Below are 22730 nucleotides of genomic sequence, written 5' to 3' on the forward strand. Positions count from 1 at the left end.
ACATTGGTCACCGACAACAATGATCCAACCTATAGGGAGGTCAGAGACCTGACCGTGTGGTGCAAGGACAACAACCTCTCCCTCAACGTGATCAAGACAAAGGCGATGATTGTGAAATACAGGAAAGAGGACAGACCACACCCCAATTCTCATCGACGGGGCTGCAGTGGAGCAGGTTGAGAGCTTCAAGTTCCTTGGTGTCTACGTCAACAAACTAACATGGACCAAGAACACCAAGACAGTCGTGAAAAGGGCACAACAAAACCTATTCCCTCTCAGAAGACTGAAAAGATTTGGCATGGGTCCTCAGATCCTCAAAAGGTTCTACAGCTGCACAATCGAGAGCATCCTGGCTGGTTGCGTCACTGCTTGGTATGGCAACTGCTCTGCCTCTGACCTCAAGGCACTACATAGGGTAGTGCGAACAGCCCAGTACATCACTGGGGCCAAGCTCCCTGCCATCCAGGACCTCTATAGCAGGCGGCGTCAGAGGAAGGCCCTAACAATGGTCAAAGACTGCAGCCACCCTAATCATAGACCGTTCTCTCTGCTACCCCCCGGGCAAGCTGTACCGGAGCGCCAAGTCTAGGTCCAAGAGGCTTCTAAACAGACTCCTGAATAGCTAATCAAATGGCTACCCAGACTATTTGCATTGCCCCACCACGCTGCTGCAACTCTGTTAGTGTCTATACATAGAGTTATTAAAGTGGCAATCTACATGTACATCATTACCTCAACACCTCCACACATTGACTCTGTACAAGTAACACTATTGTTATTTACTGCTGCTCTTTAATTATTTGTTATTTTTATCTTACTTTTTTAGGGATTTTCTTAAAACTGAATTGTTGGTTAAGGGCTTGTAAGTTAGGGTGACCAGACGTCCCCGTTTTTGGTGGCCTGTCCCCGGTTGAAGCTGTCCCCGGAAATGTCCCTGTTTTTAACAGTGCGTTAAAAACAGACTGCAAAGTGAAATAATATTTTACGTGGCAAGAAAGACCGGGCAGCAGAGCCTACCGGTTGATGTCTCAAACTAACTATTTGCCAGGAGCTAGTTTTAGAGAGAACTGCTGTGGAAAACTCGGCCAGAAGCTAGCAAGTGTCAAGTGAATCCACAACATCACCACAAACAAACAAGCCAGGTAAGTTACAATCGTTTGAGATACTAGCTAGTGATGTTATAATGTCACACTTTATTATATAGTTTGATGATCTGCTCTAAGATTTAAAATAGCTAATGTTAGCTAGCATAACCTATGTCGTTTAAGTTATCTAGCTAGGTTAGCTAGCTACTGTAATGGTAGCTAGGTTAAAAAACGTTCACACGTAAACATGCAGTGGACGGGCTATTTTGAAAATATGATTATATTAAATTAATGCACAATTAATTATGAGAATATTTATTTGTAGATGCTTCTACGTGCTTCTACACCTGCATTGCTTGCTGTTTGGGGTTTTAGGCTGGGTTTCTGTACATCACTTTGAGATATCAGCTGATGTACAAAGGGCTATATAAATAAATTTGATTTGATTTAGATTACAATTTTAATGGTTTGGCATTATAATAAGTAGTGTGAAAATATATTTTGACATTTTCATGGAAAACATTAGCATAATGTTTTCTGTTAGAGAGTGGAGAGGAGGAAGACTGGATAGGAAGAGTGAGAGAGAGAAGAGGAAAGGTAAAGATATGATTACAGAGCCTGCCAATTTTTTTATTCCAAACAATGTTTTTGAAATAAAATACAAAAATGAGGCAAGCAATGGGAATCTGTTAACCAAAGTATTTTATCTAATAGTGTACTATTTATTTTTAAAGATTGGAGAGGAAGGAGAAGGAAAAATGGAGAGTAAAAAGAGTGAAGTGATGAGATTGTAGAAGATTGAGGTGGAAATTTGAAGAGAAGGAAAGGAAGAAAGAGCAGTAAGATGAGTGAAGAAAAGAGGAGAAAGATTGGAGAGGAAGGAAAAGAGTAATAAGAGCAGACAGAGGAGGTACAATGGCTCTCCCCAAGAAACTGAAGTTTTTAAGTTCCTCGGCGTACACATCACAGACAAACTGAATTGGTCCACCCACACAGACAGCATCGGGAAGAAGGCGCAGCAGCGCCTCTTCAACCTCAGGAGGCTGAAGAAATGTGTCTTGTCACCAAAAGCACTCACAAACTTCTACAGATGCACAATCGAGAGCATCCTGTCGGGCTGTATCACCGCCTGGTACGGCAACTGCTCCGCCCACAACCGTAAGGCCAAACTACCTGCCCTCCAGGACACCTACACCACCCGATGTCACAGGAAGGCCATAAAGATCATCAAGGACAACAACCACCCGAGCCACTGCCTGTTCACCCCGCTATCATCCAGAAGGCGAGGTCAGTACAGGTGCATCAAAGCTGGGACCGAGAGACTGAAAAACAGCTTCTATCTCAAGGCCATCAGACTGTTAAACAGCCACCACTAACATTGAGTGGCTGCTGCCAACACACTGACTCAACTCCAGCCACTTTAATAATGGGAATTGATGGGAAATGTAAAATATATCACTAGCCACTTTAAACAATGCTACCTAATATGTTTACATACCCTACATTATTCATCTCATATGTATATGTATATACTGTACTCTATATCATCTACTGCATCTTTATGTAATCCATGTATCACTAGCCACTTTAACTATGCCACTTTGTTTACATACTCATCTCATATGTATATACTGCACTCAATACCATCTACTGTATCTTGCCTATGCCACTCTGTACCATCACTCACTCATATATCTTTATGTACATATTCTTATCCCCTTACACTTGTGTCTATAAGGTAGTAGTTTTGGAATTGTTAGCTAGATTACTTGTTGGTTATTACTGCATTGTCGGAACTAGAAGCACAAGCATTTCGCTACACTCACATTAACATCTGCTAACCATGTATATGTGACAAATAAAATTTGATTTGGAATGAATGATCTATGGACAGCAGCAAGAAATCGGTTCACTGTTCCTACCATCAAGGCCGTGCTTATTGTTAAGACAAACTTCAACCTCCCCTGCCAGGAGTTCATGGAGAAGCAGGCCAAAGACAGAGAAATGCTTTAAGAAGATACATTCTTCTGAGAAATATACAGATTAGGTTGGTATAAATTATATTATGTAGTTACCAATCACATCATTGTCTTATTTCTTTGTGTTAAGTATTTCACATATACTATTGCCTGTTTTTTCCCCAATTTTGCTCATGTTCACTTCTGCTCTTATTCTACCCAGACTAGCAGGACCACTGAATGGCTGTTCAGATTGGACAGTTCGGTCTCGTCTGTAGTGTTTCTGTAGTATAGTTGTTTTCTCTATCACAGTGGGCCTGTTAGACTAAATACATGAACCCGGAAGTGTCCCCCTTTTTTATTTCATAGATAATAACATTGGATATTTTAATGATATATTGACCGCCTTTATTTCATAGATAATAACATTGGATATTTTAATGATATGTTGACCGCCGAACTGGAAATGTCCCCGGTTTTCATTTCAGAAATCTGGTCTCCTTATTGTAAGTAACGTTAAGCATTTCACTGTAAAGTCTACAACCGTTGTATTCCCGCATGTGACATACAATTTGATTTGATAGGACCGACTGTGGACCACATTAGGATCTTGATAAATAAGGACAATCTGATAGTAATTTGACTAGTATTAACTCCATATCATTATTCGACACGAGCTATCATTGTTGTATTACTTCCGCATAAAGACGCGGGAAAACACAAGCTAAAAGCACCGTAACTGGTAGCCTAACAACAAAAATCACCTATTTTCAATGGTCGTTTTCTTTATTTGGGCACCAAAAATGTGTGTAAACGGTGTGTGTGGTCAAACTGACATCTGGAGAAAAAGTGAAGAGGTGTTCAGAAAATACCTCAAAGAGGTTAACCGGTGGCTTCAAAGCCTCACAATGGCCAATACGTAGAATCAGCAATCCAGGGGTTATATACATAATTGGTGAAGGCGATGCCTAATTATTTCTCTCCATGGTTCGGATTTTACCAGCTTGTTGCGCATTGCCTTGTATCATTAATCTGTGCGCGATAGGCTAGTAGGCTACTTGGCTGAAATTACCACCACGGTTTCTTTTGTCCGGCTGTTCAAATCGAACTCATGGTTATTGAAAGTTCAAAGATGAAGACCTAGACATGTTATACACCACAGTAGGCATACTGTTAATACAAGTCAAACAAACTTACCCGATCCATAGTGGAAGTTACTGTATTCGTTCTTCAACGTTTCAAATAACAAACAAGACAGTAAATGTGTACACTGCAGTTAATTTCCTTGTCGTAGCGTTCAAACAAATAAAAGCTAGATCACACCTAATTAATTATCAAAACTCGATTTAAAATTTGGACAAATAAACATTTCATGTAGACTAATTTTACATCCGAAAAGATCCAGCAAAAGCCTGCGGCTCTTTATTTGGTTTAAAAACGCAAGAGGACGATAACAAAGCACTTCCTGTTGATGTTTTTCGGCTTCTTCTGTAGTGTTTAAATTGTGCCGCCACCTACTGCACACAGTCAAACACTTTTCTACAAATGGGTGATGCGGTTTAGGGATTAATTTATTGCTAGAAAATAACTGTTAGTATTGTCTCAAACATATAGTATGTTAAATTAATGTAAAACATGTAGGTTGTTTTTGCTATAATCAATATATCATTAATCTATTTGAACATTAAATTATTTGATCAGATTATCAGATTTTTGGTGTCATCCTCAATGATTGCAACTGCATTATGTCCACGTGTGGTTGCATTATTTTAACATTTGCAACTAAAATCTAATTAAAATCACAACAACTCTAAGGTATTTATAGAAACAACAAAAACAACTTGCTGTCTATGGCTGGCTTCGGTTTGCTGTAAAGTGGCAGGCCGAATTTGAGATTAGTGAAATCCCTTGCTATTGTCTTTCAAATGAGACCATGGCTAGGTGGCTCGAGTTGGGCTTCCTCTCTGACAACGTTCTCTTCCAGAGTCCAGATATTGTTATTGGCTGAGGCCCAGTAGAGTAGCCTCGTAAATAACAGACTGATTACCACTACGCTATCCGTGCAGTGAACCAGTAAAGCCAGTGATGATTTCAGCATGTAAATCTTGGTGGGGCAAACCCCAAACATTTTTAGGGATGCAAAGCAACAACAGAACACTAAACAATACATTAATTGCACTGTAACAGTGACAAACATTGCCCACAAAGTATTAGGGCCTACGTAAAGCTGTCCCAACAGCAGAGCTATCTTTTCAGCACCATGGAGTGAATCCTTACCCTTACTATTAACGGCGCCTTGTCTGGCAGCCTAACAGTTAATTCAGCCTCATTTACTGCCTTTAAAAAAAACATAGCTGATATGGCTGACTTGCTTAAACAAATGTGGTTTCCACTGACAATTGAGATGTACAAACTATGACATAAGGTAACGGATGAGCAGATGAGGCAATCCGTAATTTCAATTAAGACAATGAACAACGTAGTAGTAATATAAATATATATATATATAAATATAAAGTAACAGTCAATATAACTATTTGTTCAGCACTTTTGAAATGTACACTGACAGAATTCAGAATATGGGCTGGTCTTACAGTAGGCTATTCTCCCTGTACACCAAGTCAGACTGTAGGATAAATAAAGGGGGTATGTAAGCAGACGATGAAAGCTCTTACAATATTCAATTTATCGAAAACAGGCTATAGGCTAAACATACACCACCAAGTCAGAACAGTAGGCTAAGTTATGAGGGGGAAAGGTACCAAATTATTAAGGTGAGGCACATGGGCCATTAACAGCTTACTACACAACATACACTTAGTATTACATACTTAACTACAGTATACATATCTCCCTGGCATATTACATCATTTATGCAGCAGCATACAATACATTTTTGGACTCACCATGTGGCCCTGTGCTCACTTGAACAGGAAGGTGGTGCGACGGTCCTTCTTGTGGGCAAATTTTGTAACCAAAGTCTGGCATTCTCTGGATTTATGATGCTTTCAAGACAACTGAAAACTCTGGGGAAAAAACAAAGGTTGAATCATGACGTCAATGATTTTCAGGTCAGAGCTCTAGAGGCCCAAGTTCACTAAATGGAATTCCGAGTTGGACGACTGTTCAAACCGTATTTTCCCAGTCGAGCTCCCCAAAGATTTCTGTGACCTAACCTGTGTTCGAATACACATACTAACTAGAGGTCGACCGATTATGATTTTTCAACCTCGATACAGATACCGATTATTGGAGGACCAAAAAAGCCGATGCCGATTAAATTAGCCAATTTGTATTTATTTATTTGTAATAATGACAATTACAACAATACTGAATGAACACTTATTTTAACTTAATATAATACATCAATAAAATCAATTTAGCCTCAAATAAATAATTCAATTTGGTTTAAATAATTCAAAAACAAAGTGTTGGAGAAGAAAGTAAAAGTGCAATCTGTGCCATGTAAGAAAGCTAACGTTTAAGTTCCTTGCTCAGAACATATGAAAGCTGGTGGTTTCTTTTAACATGAGTCTTCAATATTCCCAGGTAAGAAGTTTTAGGTTGTAGTTATTATATGAATTATAGGACTATTTCCCTCTATACCATTTGTATTTCATTAACCTTTGACTATTGGATGTTCTTATAGGCACTTTAGTATTGCCAGTGTAACAGTATAGCTTCCGTCCCTCTCATTGCTCCTCCCTGGGCTCGAACCAGAAACACAACAGCCACACTCGATGCAGCGTTACCCATGCAGAGCAAGGGAAACAACCACTCCAAGTCTCAGAGCGAGTGACGTTTGAAGCGCTATTAGCGCGCGCTAAATAGCTAGCCATTTCACTTCAGTTACACCAGCCTCATGTCGGGAGTTGACAGGCTTGAAGTCAAACAGCGCAAAGCTTGACGCACTACGAAGAGCTGCTAGCAACTTGCCTTGGCTTACTGCATTCGCGTAACAGGCAGTTAGTCTCCTTGTGGAGTGCAATGAGAGGCAGGTCGTTATTGCGTTGGACTAGGTAACTGTAAGGTTGCAAGATTGGATCCCCCGAGCTGACAATGTGCCAATCTGTCGTTCTGCCCCTGAACGAGGCAGTTAACCCACCATTCCTAGGCAGTCATTGAAAATAGGAATGTGTTCTTAACTGACTTGCCTAGTTAAATAAAGGTGTAAAAAATTATATATATTTAAATGGCAAAATCGGTGTCCAAAAGTACAGATTTCCGATTGTTATGAAAACTTGAAAATAGGCGCTAATTAATCGGTCGACCTCTAATACTAACCACACTAACCATACTATTTGTGAGTTAAATTGAGTATGTAGTGTGCTTATTAGTCATAGTTAGTATGCCAAAAAGTCCCGGGTTGTCGTACTACATTCGCCAAAATATGAGGTATACAAGCAATGGACACCATTTCTGTACTTTTTGGGCGCATAATGAAATTCAGAAAATGGGCTTGGCTTCACAACGTTTTCATGTTGGAAGAAAATATGCAGTCGAAGGCCGACAAGAGGGGATACAAATTCATTGCTAATTATGACGAATGTTAAGAAAATGTGCAACACAGCGTAACTAGAGAACATTACCAACCACAATGTCCTGTATTCTCCACTGGCTGCCCCACAACCACAGAAAGCACTGAGCTAGGCTTGAAACACCTGCATTTTGGAGCTGCCTTAAGAAAGAAAGAAACGTTTGTATGCAGCTTTATTAACTCAATTATTTATACATTTTTAAAAATAGTTTGCAAACTGATATGAAACATGTATTAATGGCAAAACAACAGCCAACATTTTTTTTTTTTACAAATATATCTATTTTCTGCCCACATGCCCTGAATGACGGGTCGCCATACAGTATTTAAGGCGATGCTTCCTCCACAGAAGTCAGGCATTCGGAAATGGTCTTCTTCGGTGTCATTGCATTTGCATGGTTGTGCATGCTGCCACCTACTCTGCAGTAGTGGGTGTTTCAATCATGTTACATGTTAAATACAAAAAAGAAAGACAATTTCACCACCAACCAAACCGACACCTATATACCACCATCTCATCATATATATATATATACACACCACTATCTCATCATATATATATATATACCACTATCTCATCATATATATATATATATATATATATATATATATAGTTGAAGTCAGAAGCTTACATACACTTAGGTTGGAGTCAATAAAACTTGTAATTTAACCACTCCACAAATTTCTTGTGAACAAACTATAGTTTTGGCAACTCGGTTAGGACGTCTACTTTGTGCATGACAAGTCATTCTTCCAACAATTGTTTACAGACAGATTATTTCACTTATAATTCACTGCATCACAATTTCAGTGGGTCAGAAGTTTACATACACTAAAAGTTGACTGTGCCTTTAAACAGCTTGGAAAATTCCAGAAAATAATGTCATGGCTTTAAAAGCTTCTGATAGGCTAATTGACATTTGAGTCAATTGGAGGTGTACCTGTGGATGTATTTCAAGGCCTACCTTCAAACTCAGTGCCTCTTTGCTTAACATCATGGGAAAATTAAAAGGAATCAGCCAAGACCTCAGAAAAAAATATTGTAGGCCTCAAATTTTGGTACCATGTTCACCTGTACAAACATTAGTATGCAAGTATTAACACCATGGGACCACACAGCCATCATACTGCTCAGGAAGGAGACGCGTTCTGTCTCCTAGAGATTAATGTACTTTGATGCGAAAAGTGAAAATCAATCCCAGAACAACAGCAAAGGACCTTGTGAAGATGCTGAAGGAAACAGGCACAAAAGTATCTATATCCACAGTAAAATGAGTCCTATATCGACATAACCTGAAAGGCCGCTCAGCAAGGAAGAAGCCACTGCTCCAAAACCACAATAAAAAAGCCAGACTATGGTTTGCAACTGCACATGTGGACAAAGATTGTACTTTTTGGAGAAATGTCCTCTGGTCTGATGAAACAAAAATAGAACTCTTTGGCCATAATGACCATTGTTATGCTTGGGGGTGGCAGCATCATGTTGTGGGGGTGATTTGCTGCAAGAGGTACTGGTGCACTTCACAAAATAGATGGCATCGTGAGGATGGGAAAATTATGTGGATATATTGAAGCAACATCTCAAGACATCAGTCAGGAAGTTAAAGCTTGGTCGCAAATGGGTCTTCCAAATGGACAATGACCCCAAGCATACTTCCAAAGTTGTGGCAAAATGGCTTAAGGACAACAAATTCAAACTATTTTAGAGGCCATCACAAAGCCATGACCTCAATCCCATAGAAAATTTGTGGGCAGAACTGAAAAAGCGTGTGCGAGCAAGGATGCCTACAAACCTGACTCAATTACACCAGCTCTGTCAGGAGGAATGGGCTAAAATTCACCCAACTTATTGTGGGAAGCTTGTAGAAGGCTACCCAAAACGTTTGACCCAAGTTAAACAATTTAAAGGCAATGCTACCAAATACTAATTTAGAGTATGTAAACTTATGACCCACTGGGAATATTTTTCTGACATTTCACATTCTTAAAATAAAGTGGTGATCCTTATTGACCTAAGACAGGGAATTTTTACTATGATTAAATGTCAGGAATTGTGAAAAACTGAGTTTAAATGCATTTGGCTAAGGTGTATGTAAACTTCTGACTTTAACTGTAACACTCAGCAAAAAATGAAAACGGCCCTTATTCAGGACCCTGTCTTTCAAAGATAATTTTTTAAACCCAAATAACTTCACACATCTTCATTGTAAAGGGCTTGTACAACACACATCTTCATTGTACAAGACACTGTTTCCATGCTTTTTCAATGAACCATAAACAATTAATCAACATGCACCTGTGGAACGGTCGTTAAAACACTAACAGCTTACAGACGGTAGGCAATTATGGTCAAAGTTATGAAAACATAGGACACTAATGAGAGGCCTTTCTACTGACTCTGAAAAACACCAAAAGAAAGATGTCCAGGGTCCCTTGCTCACCTGCATGAACGTGCCTTAGGTATGCTGCAAGGAGGCACGAGGACTGCAGATGTGGCCAGGGAAATAAATTGCAATGTCCGTACTGTGAGACACCGAAGACTACAGGAGACCGGACTGACAGCTGATCGTCCTCGCAGCGGCAGACCACGTGTAACACCTGTACAGGATCGGTACATTTGAACATCACACCTGCCGGACAGGTACAGGATAGCAACAACAACTGCCCGAGTTACACCAGGAACACACAATCCCTCCATCAGTGCTCAGACTGTCCGCAATAGGCTGAGAGAGGCTGGACTAAGGGCTTATAGGCCTGTTGTAAGGCAGGTCCTCACCAGACATGACCGGCAACAACTTCACCTACGGGGACAAACCCACCGTCGCTGGACCCGACAGGACTGGCAAAAAGTGCTGTTCACTGACGAATCGCGGTTTTGTCTCACCAGAGGTGATGGTCGGATTCACGTTTATCGTAGAAGTTATGAGCGTTACACCGAGGCCTGTACTCTGGAGCGGGATCGATTTGGAGGTGGAGGGTCCGTCATGGTCTGGGGCATTGTGTTACAGCATCATCAGACTAAGCTTGTTGTCATTGCAGGCAATCTCAACGTTGTGCGTTACAGGGAAGACATCCTCCTCCATCATGTGGTACCCTTCCTGCAGGCTCATCCTGACATGACCCTCCAGCATGACAACGCCACCAGCCATATTGCTCGTTCTGTGTGTGATTTCCTGCAAGACTGGAATGTCAGTGTTCTGCCATGGCCAGCGAAGAGCCCGGATCTCAATCGCATTGAGCATATCTGGAAGCTGTTGGATCGGAGGGTGAGGGCTAGGGCCATTCCCCACAGAAATGTCCGGGAACTTGCAGGTGCCTTGGTGGAAGAGTGGAGTAACATCTCACAGCAAGAACGGGCAAATCTGGTGCAGTCCATGAGGAGGAGATGCACTGCAGTACTTAATGCAGCTGGTGGCCACACCAGATACTGACTATACATTTTGATTTTGACCCCCCCCCCTTTGTTCAGGGACACATTATTCCATTTCTGTTAGTCACATGTCTGTGGAACTTGTTCAGTTTATGTCTCTGTTTATCTTATGTTCATACAAATATTTACACATGTTAAGTTTGCTGAAAATAAACGCAGTTGACAGTGTGAGGACGTTTCTTTTTTTGCTGAGTTCATATATATTTCCTTCTCAAAACATCTATTATAACTCTCCTGCAGTAAACTATTGTACAACCAGGTACTTCTCAGCAGCTGCCAACTTCACATTAAAAACCCACTACCCCATTCAACTACTTTGACCCGATCTGCTCCTGCACCACCCCTACAGCCTGGGAGGATGGGACATCACCCTTCAACACACCATGCAACTCTTCTGAAGCCAAATCTCATATACCCAAATAAGTCTCTGCAACTGCCACCACAGCATCTATTTTCTGTGATTTACGTTCAATTTCTGGGGTACAAGATATTACATTACACATCTAAAAGTTATTACATTAACCGGTGTTACAAGACAATATGCATAGTTCTTGCCTTGACCGATTATCCAATGTATCATTGATTAGTTTTATGAGCACACGCACACACACAGGTTGACTATGACATCTTCTATGATAACATTTATTCATTTAAATCCCATTGTGTGAAATTACAGACACAGGGGAGACCTGATGCTGGATCAGAGCTGCATATTATGCTCCAGGTTACCATGGTGATCAAACTAAGTCAACTGTTTAACAATGGGAGATGGATATGCCTGTTCACTAGAAGTTTTTTGTTGATAGTTTATTTAGGGATCTGGAACAGGTGCCGTATAGGATGGAGATGAAATACGGCACGTTTTTGTTTTCTGGTGACTTTTCATTGTCCCTAACTGAGCAAAGCTCTTTCCACAAAGACAAACATAAGGTTTCTCTCCAGTGTGTGTTCGCTGGTGTCTAGTCAGGGAGGAAGCTACGGCAAAGCTCTTCCCACACTGTTCACAGCTATAAGGTTTCTTTCCAGTGTGTATGCGCCGGTGTGAAGTTAGAACAGAAGCTAGAGCAAAGCTCTTCCCACACTGATCACAGCTATAAGGCCTCTCTCCAGTGTGTATCCGCTTGTGTACAGTTAGGTTTCCTGCACTAACAAAGCTTTTCCCACAACGAAGGCAGGGGTAAGGCCTCTCGCCAGTATGAATTATCAAATGCGATTTTAAGGCACTAGATACAGCAAAACCCTTCCCACACTGAAAGCAGCAGTACGGTTTCTCTCCTGTATGGACTCTCAGATGAGATTTTAAGGCGGTAGATACAGTAAAACTCCTCCCACACTGAGAGCAGCAGTAGGGTTTCTCTCCTGTATGTATTCTCAGGTGAGATTTTAAGGTGCCAGATAGAGCAAAACTCTTCCCACACTGTGAGCATCTGTAAGGTTTCTCTCCTGTATGGATTCTTTGGTGTTCTTTAAGACGCCCTGCAGAGATGTGCCTCTTCCCACACTGAGAGCAGAAGTACGGTCTCTCGCCGGTGTGAATCCGCTGGTGAATAATGAAGCAACTCCGGCTAGTGAAATTCTTCCCACAGTCAGAGCAGCAGTGTTGAGTTTTCTTCCCTATACGTCTCTGCTGGTGTTTCTTGAAGTGTTCTGATCTGGAGAGACACTTCTCTGCCTCGTCAGCAACATGTGGTTGAAGGTGAGCAGATACGCCCCTCCCACCGAGATAACCACGTTTAGGTGTGTCCCCTGTGAAACGAAGACATTGAATAACTAGGTTTATGAAATACGTGTCCATAAACAAATAATTATCATCAATAAATACAGTACACTCAGTGACCAGTTTATTAGGTACACTGTCAGACAGTGGGTCACGTGGCTGTGGTTTGCTACCAAAAGCAGGCAGACAGGTAGAGACATTCAGTTACTGTTTGATTAAACGTTAGAATAGGCAAAACGAGTGACAAACAAAAGACAATGTCAGCGGCAGTCCTGTGGGTGAAAACAGGTTGAAGGTTGAAGGAGAATGGCAAGAATCGTGCCAGCTAACAGGCGGGCCACAAAAAAATAACAGCGCAGTACAACAGTGGTGTGCAGAACGGAATCACGGAACGCATAACTAGTCGATCCTCGTCACGGGTGGGCTATTACAGCAGAGGACCACACCAGGTTCCACTCCTATTAACTAAAAATAAGAAACGGCTCCAGAGGGCACGCGATCAAAACTGGACCATTTTTTTTTTTTTACCTTTATTTAACTAGGCAAGTCAGTTAAGAACAAATTCTTATTTCAATGACTGCCTAGGAACAGTGGGTTAACTGCCTGTTCAGGGGTAGAACGACAGATTTGTACCTTGTCAGCTCAGGGTTTTGAACTTGCAACCTTACGGTTACTAGTCCAACCACTAGGCTACCCTGGAAAACATTACCTGGTCCGACAAATCCCGGTTTCTGTTGCGTCATGCTGATGGCAGTCTGGATTTGGTGTGCAAAGCATGATCCCATGGACCCATTCAGCCTGGCGGTGGTGTACTGGTGTGGGGAATGTCTTCCTGGCACATGTTAGGTACCTTGATACCAACTGAGCAACGATTTAACGCCACAGCCAATCTGAACATTGTTGTAACTTTGGGATGAGATGGAACGGGCTGTTGGCAGCATGAATGTGACGCTGTCCAATCTGCAGCAACTGCGTAATGCCATCGTGTCAGCATGGATCAATATCCCTCTGGAAAAATTCCGGCGCCTTGTAGAATCAATGCCCCGAAGAATTACGGCTGTTCTGGAGAAAAAGGCAGCTCCGATCCGGTACAAGATGGGTGTACCTAATAAACTGGCAAGGAGTGTATATTGTTTATCAATCAATTAACAAAAGTTTCAGAAGCAGAATGTAGTCTAATCCACATAGAACATTGTTCTTACTTGATGAAATCAAATCTCCATTTTCCTCGTGTCCACCTCTCGAAGATCCACTCTGCCCTGGTGTTTTCCTGCAGTCGATCAGCAATGAAGCCACCCTCTTCAGACCCAGCAGTAAGGCGCTACCGGGAGAGTTGCAACCCGGAGACTCTGGCAGGGTGGAGGGGGACGGACCAGCTCTGTCCTGGTGACCAGAGGAAGTATTGTACACAGAATTATAATTATTACCCTCCATTTCATGATTTCCAATTGGTAATTAACAGTCTTGTCCCATCGCTGCAATTCCAGTACGGCCTCAGGAGAGGCGAAGGTCGAGAGCCATGTGTCCTCCCGAAATACAACCCTGCCAAGCCGCGCTGCTTCTTGACACACTGCTCGCTTCACCCAGGGATGGAACCCGGTTCTGTAGCGATGCCTCTAGCACTGCGATGCAGTACCTTAGACCACTGCCCCACTCAGGAGGCGAGACCAAATATTTCTGATTGATTGGGTCTACTACTTCGACTAAATAAAACATTTTGTTGCTGCACTTACAACATCTCCACTGTCACTACCTACAACATCTCCACTGTCACTACCCACAACAGCCTCCACTCCTTCTGTGCCCCAGTATGTAGTCTTCCGGCGCCGACTGAGATGGCCGCCTCGCTTCGCGTTCCTAGGAAACTATGCAGTTTTTTGTTTTTTTACGTGTTATTTCTTACATTAGTACCCCAGGTCATCTTAGGTTTCATTACATACAGTCGAGAAGAACTACTGAATATAAGATCAGCGCCAACTCACCATCAGTACGACCAAGAATATGTTTTCCGCGACGCGGATCCGGTGTTCTGCCTTACAAACAGGACAACGGAATGGATCGCATGCAGCGACCCAAGGAAACGACTCCGAAAAAGAGGGAAACGAGGCGGTGTTCTGGTCAGACTCCGAAAAAGGGCACATCGCGCACCACTCCCCAGCATTCTTCTTGCCAATGTCCAGTCTCTTGACAACAAGGTTGACGAAATCCGAGCAAGAATAGCATTCCAGAGGGACATCAGAGACTGCAACGTTCTCTGCTTCACAGAAACATGGCTTACTGGGAAGACGCTATCCGAGGCGGTGCAGCCAACGGGTTTCTCCACGCATCGCGCCGACAGAAACAAACATCTTTCTGGTAAGAAGAGTGGCGGGGGCGTATGCCTCATGACTAACGAGACATGGTGTGATGAAGGAAACATACAGGAACTCAAATCCTTCTGTTCACATGATTTAGAATTCCTCACAATCAAATGTAGACCGCATTATCTTCCAAGAGAATTCTCCTCGATTATAATCACAGCCGTATATATCCCCCCCAAGCAGACACATCGATGGCTCTGAACGAACTTTATTTAACTCTTTGCAAACTGGAAACCATTTATCCGGAGGCTGCATTCATTGTAGCTGGGGATTTTAACAAAGCTAATCTGAAAACAAGACTCCCTAAATTTTACCAGCATATCGATTGCGCAACCAGGGGTGGTAAAACCTTGGATCATTGTTACTCTAACTTCCGCGACGCATATAAGGCCCTGCCCCGCCCCCTTTCGGAAAAGCTGACCACGACTCCATTTTGCTGATCCCTGCCTACAGGCAGAAACTAAAACAAGAGGCTCCCACGCTGAGGTCTGTCCAACGCTGGTCAGACCAAGCTGACTCCACACTCCAAGACTGCTTCCATCACGTGGACTGGGACATGTTTCGTATTGCGTCAGATGGAAATATTGACGAATACGCTGATTCGGTGTGCGAGTTCATTAGAACGTGCGTCGAAGATGTCGTTCCCATAGCAACGATAAAAACATTCCCAAACCAGAAACCGTGGATTGATGGCAGCATTCGCGTGAAACTGAAAGCGCGAACCACTGCTTTTAATCAGGGCAAGGTGTCTGGTAATATGTCCGAATATAAACAATGCAGCTATTCCCTCCGCAAGGCTATTAAACAAGCTAAGCGTCAGTACAGAGACAAAGTGGAATCTCAATTCAATGGCTCAGACACAAGAGGCATGTGGCAGGGTCTACAGTCAATCACGGACTACAAGAAGAAACCCAGCCCAGTCACGGACCAGGATGTCTTGCTCCCAGGCAGACTAAATCACTTTTTGCCCGCTTTGAGGACAATACAGTGCCACTGACACGGCCTGCAACGAAAACATGCGGTCTCTCCTTCACTGCAGCCGAGGTGAGTAAGACATTTAAACGTGTTAACCCTCGCAAGGCTGCAGGCCCAGACGGCATCCCCAGCCGCGCCCTCAGAGCATGCGCAGACCAGCTGGCCGGTGTGTTTACGGACATATTCAATCAATCCCTATACCAGTCTGCTGTTCCCACATGCTTCAAGAGGGCCACCATTGTTCCTGTTCCCAAGAAAGCTAAGGTAACTGAGCTAAACGACTACCGCCCCGTAGCACTCACTTCCGTCATCATGAAGTGCTTTGAGAGACTAGTCAAGGACCATATCACCTCCACCCTACCTGACACCCTAGACCCACTCCAATTTGCTTACCGCCCAAATAGGTCCACAGACGATGCAATCTCAACCACACTGCACACTGCCCTAACCCACCTGGACAAGAGGAATACCTATGTGAGAATGCTGTTCATCGACTACAGCTCGGCATTCAATACCATAGTACCCTCCAAGCTCGTCATCAAGCTCGAGACCCTGGGTCTCGACCCCGCCCTGTGCAACTGGGTACTGGACTTCCTGACGGGCCGCCCACAGGTGGTGAGGGTAGGCAACAACATCTCCTCCCCGCTGATCCTCAACACGGGGCCCCACAAGGGTGCGTTCTGAGCCCTCTCCTGTACTCCCTGTTCACCCACGACTGCGTGGCCATGCACGCCTCCAACTCAATCATCAAGTTTGCGGACGACACAACAGTGATAGGCTTGATTACCAACAACGACGAGACGGCCTACAGGGAGGAGGTGAGGGCCCTCGGAGTGTGGTGTCAGGAAAATAACCTCACACTCAACGTCAACAAAACTAAGGAGATGATTGTGGACTTCAGGAAACAGCAGAGGGAACACCCCCTATCCACATCGATGGATCAGTAGTGGAGAGGGTAGCAAGTTTTAAGTTCCTCGGCATACACATCACAGACAAACTGAATTGGTCCACTCACACTGACAGCGTCGTGAAGAAGGCGCAGCAGCGCCTCTTCAACCTCAGGAGGCTGAAGAAATTCGGCTTGTCACCAAAAGCACTCACAAACTTCTACAGATGCACAATCGAGAGCATCCTGGCGGGCTGTATCACCGCCTGGTACGGCAACTGCTCCGCCCTCAACCGTAAGGCTCTCCAGAGGGTAGTGAGGTCTGCACAACGCATCACCGGGGCAAACTACCTGCCCTCCAGGACACCTACACCACCCGATGTTACAGGAAGGCCATAAAGATCATCAAGGACATCAACCACCCGAACCACTGCCTGTTCACCCCGCTATCATCCAGAAGGCGAGGTCAGTACAGGTGCATCAAAGCTGGGACCGAGAGACTGAAAAACAGCTTCTATCTCAAGGCCATCAGACTGTTAAACAGCAATCACTAACATTGAGTGGCTGCTGCCAACACACTGTCATTGACACTGACCCAACTCCAGCCACTTTAATAATGGGAATTGATGGGAAATGATGTAAATATATCACTAGCCACTTTAAACAATGCTACCTTATATAATGTTACTTACCCTACACTATTCATCTCATATGCATATGTATATACTGTACTCTAGATCATCGACTGCATTCTTATGTCACTAGCCACTTTAACTATGCCACTTTGTTTACTTTGTCTACATACTCATCTCATATGTATATACTGTACTCGATACCATCTACTGTATGCTGCTCTGTACCATCACTCATTCATATATCCTTATGTACATATTCCTTATCCCCTTACACTGTGTATAAGACAGTAGTTTTGGAATTGTTAGTTAGATTACTTGTTGGTTATCACTGCATTGTCGGAACTAGAAGCACAAGCATTTCGCTACACTCGCATTAACATCTGCTAACCATGTGTATGTGACAAATAAAATTTGATTGATTTGATTTGATTTAGTCCCCAGTGTCCCTCTCCCTCCATTACCTGCAGCAGACACAGCCCTGAGCATGCCTCTCTCACACGTGACACCTGCACCACAGCATCTTATAGAGGAGATGATCAGCCTGGTGCGTCAGCATAGGGAGGAGATCCGGGAGCAGCAGTGTGCAATGAACAATGTTGAGGAGGACAACCAGACTCTCAGGATGGAAACCTGCAGACATAGAGAGGAGCTGTCCAGTACAGTCAACACTGGCCACATGCAGGACCTGTAGAAGGAGCTACATGAGCCAAGGCAGGTATTTCTCAGCCACCACTATCCACTCTACAAAGAGTTCCACAAACACCTTGGACCAGGACAACAGCTCAATCAGAACATACAAACCAATCCAACCAAACAATGCACCAACCCAGCTGACCACCTCCATCCCCATCTCATGGCTTGTAATTACTCCCATCAATCAAATGGCAAGCTTATATTAGAGAATCAACTTTTCCCAAATAAAATTCTGTCAAAGTTATGGTGCCCCACAACAGACAGAGCTGTGGCCCAGTTTGGCTCCCTAAGCCATATCATCATTCATATGTGGACCAATGACCTGCATGCCCAACAGGAGAGGCCCCCCCAATGGCCCCCCAATGGTGGAAGAAACTCCCTCACGACGCCAGGACAGCGGAGTCAATCACCACCTTCCGGAGACACCTGAAACCCCACCTCTTTAAGGAATACCTAGGATAGGATAAAGTAATCCCTCTCACCCCCCCCCCCCCCTTAAAATATTTAGATGCACTACTGTTCCACTGGATGTCATAAGGTGAATGCACCAATTTGTAAGTCGCTCTGGATAAGAGCGTCTGCTAAATGACTTAAATGTAAATGTAAATGTTAAATGAGAGGGTGACCACATCACTAAGGGGAGTGACAGAGATGGCCTCCACCATTTCCCCCCTTGCAAAGACAGTAACATCTACCCTGTTCCAGAGGAGAGATTTCCACCCTGCCACCATTGTTGCCAAGCAACAGAGATGCTGACCAGGTTAGAACTCTGAGATTTGGCTGAAACGAAGTTGGCATTTGCAGAAATAATACAAAAAGGTAGTCAATGGTTCTTAGTGGACATAAATGTGCACTTGAAAGTGATACATTATACATTTGATAAACTGTTGCACCTACAAATGTGGTCAAACATTTTAAGTCCAATGGTCACTTTATGGAAGCAATAGTGCTGTTTTATTTGCAAGACTTTTAGCGAAGTAGGTGCAGAAAATACGGAACACTCACGACAGGAATATAATGGAATCTAAAACAATAAAATAAACATTTGGGGAGGGGGACATTGTAGTGAGATGAGCATCTCACAGTTACTTCTCAAAAAGAGTAATCATTTGAAAAGGGGCTATTAACTAGCTGGCCTGGGGCATCGTTGCCCATGAATAGAAGTTTACAAGGCTAGTGTGCAAGCATCTTAGCCAGGTCACCGAGGACAGAAAAAAAATAAAAGTGTGTACTTATTGACAGAGGAAGATGGCATTTGCATTTCTCTACCAGTTGGGTGAGTCAACATGTTTTTTTTTCTACTTGCATGCACATGAATAGATGCATCATATTAAGCTTAGGTTGATCGGACTAAATCATGTTTTGGTTTCAGAAGTGGGTGGACATAATGATTACACAGTACGAACAGCCGGAGGGGTCCGCGTGGTCCTAAAGCACAGTCACCTCATTTAGTATCACAGTACATTGATAAAACTCAGGGGGGACCAAATTTCAATTTCAGAATGTGGTGGGGACATGTTCACTCCATCCCCAGTGACAATTGCGCCCCTGGTTTTTGGTATATTTTAGTTGTCACTGTAGTAGACTAAGCACATAGGTGATTAGAGGATGTTGAAGTTGAAATGGTGCTTGAATATTGGAGGCAGCGCCTGTTTCCTTTTTGACCTGCGGTAACTCTAAATCAATAGTTGTTTAGTATTCTGAAAACGTTGGAAAATGTAATTTGCTTGACCATTCTGTAGGTCGTGTAACTGTTTGTTACATGTGTAACAGTATAGCTTTAGTCCGTCCCTCGCGCATACCCAGGCTCGAACCAGGGACCCTCTGCACACAAACAGTCACCCACGACTGTTGTCTGTGTGCCCATCGCTCCACAAAAGCCGCGGCCCTTGCAGAGCAAGGGGAACCACTACTTCAATGGCACAACGCGAATGACGTCACCGATTGAAATGCTATTAGCGCGCACCCCGCTAACTAGCTAGCCGTTTCACATCCAACATGTTTTGTGAACTCAACTGGACTGATGTTCTTCTCCGGTTTTATGATTGAACAAAAGGTGTATTTGAATTTATTCAGCCACCTTCTTGTCTCGGTTGTGTCAAGGCATATGAACTAACAGGTTATTATAGAGCAAACAAAGCAATTATCACAACACATAGGTTGTAATATGGCTCTTTTTCTGCCTTGGCTTCCCGGTGACTTTACCCCGGTGCTGCAAGATGTAGCTTTGCCCTCATTATTTCTCTATGGTTCTGACTTTACCTGCTTGTTGCGCATTGCCTTGTATCAATCTGTGCGCTTTGGGCTAGTAGGCTACTTTGGTGAAGGACAAAATATCCCAAATGTTTATTACCACCATTGTTTATTTTGTCCAGTTGTTCAAATGGAGCGAAGAGATATGGAAGATCAACTATTGTTAAAACTAGGCCTCGACATGTTATACACCACAGTAGGAATACTGTTAATAAAAGTAAAGCAAACTTACCCGATTCATCATGGAAGCTATTCTTTCTTCAACGTCTCTTCAAATATAAAAAACGTGACCGTTAATCTGTAGCTAGTTTACACTACAGTTACTTTGTTTGTCACAGCTAGACCAAGGCAATCAAACGTCCTTTTAAATATCAAAACTGGATTAATCTAAAGTAATCTTACTTCAGAAAGATCCTGGATAAGATTTTACTGGTTCTATTAGAGTCAAGAAAACGTTCAACACCCTATTCACCAACAATCCTTATGTCTGTTCGTCTAACTCAACCCGAGAGTCTGTTAGAACAACGTCCTCTTCAAGAGTCCAGATAGTTTTAATTGCCTGAGGCCCAGTAAGTGTAGCCTATAAAATAGCAGACTGATTACAGCAGCGCTATCCGTGCAGGGAACCAGTAAAAGCTGATGTATGTTTAATCCAAAATCTGCAGGGGCCATGAAGCATTTACAACAATACAACCTCCACAGTAGTTAGTGGATGTATACTAATTCCGCTTCACGGAGCAGAGCCGAGCTGAGCTGTGAAGGAAGTGGTCTTCTTCTTCGTTAGTGTTATGGCGGTCCGCAAACTATTATTGGTGCATGCTGCCACTTAGTGTATTGGCTGTGCATCAGACTACTATTCTGTAGTAATAACTCACTACACTTTGTGAAAAACAAACTAACCCTACACCCATTAAAACATAATCATTATTCCACTACTTTGGCCCTCTGATTCAACACCAGGCCAGCAGACTGGGAGGACGGGATATTATCCTTCAAAACACCTGGTAATTCTGCAGTAAAATATTGTACACCCAAGTACTTCTCAACAGCTGCCACCACAACATCTATCCACTGTGTTTTACATTCTATTTCTGTGGTACAGTTGACAACCATGGCCATGAAAACAAAACAAAACAACCTTTCTGTAGCATGTTATTCCTATCATTCTCTAGTGACCTCGGCCTAATCACAGAGATCCTCTCAGGATCCTTCACCCTGGACCCATCTTCCTCTACTACTTTCTTCACTGCCTCAGCATACAACACCTTCTGCACTACTGTGATCCTGGTAACCTCAACATGTCTTTCTCTCACCGGACACATCTGATCTCCAGCACCATGTGCACCCCTACAGTTTATACACACAACTTTTTACATCAATACTACACATTCCTTTCTCTCAGGTCCTCCTGCACACTTCTCACATCTAGGAATGTCCCTGATACACAGTGCTGGAAGGAAGTAGTCAAGGAAGGGAATTCGTGTTTATACAGGAAGTACCTCGCCAATGTAAACAAATCATGTCAATGTCTAGCTATATGAGCTCTTCAGCTTGTAGTCTTAAAACTCAGAAATTAGTTACCTTTGGCTCATTCAGCCATCCCATTGGGAAAAAAATGGAAGTTTTGGAATAAACACTGAAAATAAGGTCAGCACTGGCTGAGGAGATCTTATACGTTTTGATCTATGAGATAATAGCAGTCAGTTAATATGACCTTTATGAATTATGAAGCCTTTGTGATTTATATGCTTTTTTAGTTCAATCAATTCTTAAATTCACAAGTGACGTTAGCTGATAAAGATTCTGGAACAAATCTAATAAGATCTCCTAAACCTGTGTTTACAACAGTCCTTATTTTCAGCATTTATCCAAACACCATACAAAAACAGTTACATTTTCCCCACAGGCTTCGTCCAATCAACCATGGAAAATTAGTGCCTATAAAAAAATGCCATTACTAGTCCTCTCTTTAGAGCCCCACATGGCCGAGTCATAAAACCCATAAAACCTGGTGGCCAAACAGGGAAATGGTTCCAATTGTTTTCCAGCATTCATTTTTCCCAATAGGGGATTTCCCATAGGCTTACCCTGGCGAGACATCTCTCGGACAAGGTGACTTTTATAAATATAGTCTGCTGTTTTTAATCTCAAATGTCACTAATGCTAATTAGTATGAAAGTAGACATGATGCAATGAAACAA

The 22730-nt window shown here is 42.9% G+C and overlaps 1 protein-coding gene across 3 annotated transcripts in view; it reads right to left on the bottom strand.

Moving 5' to 3' along the window:
• LOC135564756 (oocyte zinc finger protein XlCOF19-like) overlaps positions 1-21378 on the bottom strand; it is a 70355-nt gene extending 48977 nt beyond the window's left edge. Inside the window, exons 1-4 of one of the 3 annotated variants that reach the window (XR_010461259.1) lie at positions 20932-21378; positions 20762-20798; positions 18045-18213; positions 5950-6069 (exon numbers count right to left, since the gene is read on the bottom strand). Coding sequence is in view for 1 of the 3 variants with exons in the window: in XM_065010761.1 (XP_064866833.1) it covers positions 4241-4249 (9 nt within the window). In the remaining 2 variants the exon portion in view is untranslated. Of the gene's footprint in view, positions 1-4240; positions 4604-5949; positions 6070-18044; positions 18214-20761; positions 20799-20931 lie in introns of those variants that run through there. The other 2 variants (XR_010461258.1, XM_065010761.1) reach the window with 2 other exon arrangements.
• Positions 21379-22730: the final 1352 nt, after the last annotated feature.

Source organism: Oncorhynchus nerka, linkage group LG26 (assembly GCF_034236695.1).
Source record: "Oncorhynchus nerka isolate Pitt River linkage group LG26, Oner_Uvic_2.0, whole genome shotgun sequence".
In the NCBI taxonomy this organism is placed as follows: Eukaryota; Metazoa; Chordata; class Actinopteri; order Salmoniformes; family Salmonidae; genus Oncorhynchus; species Oncorhynchus nerka.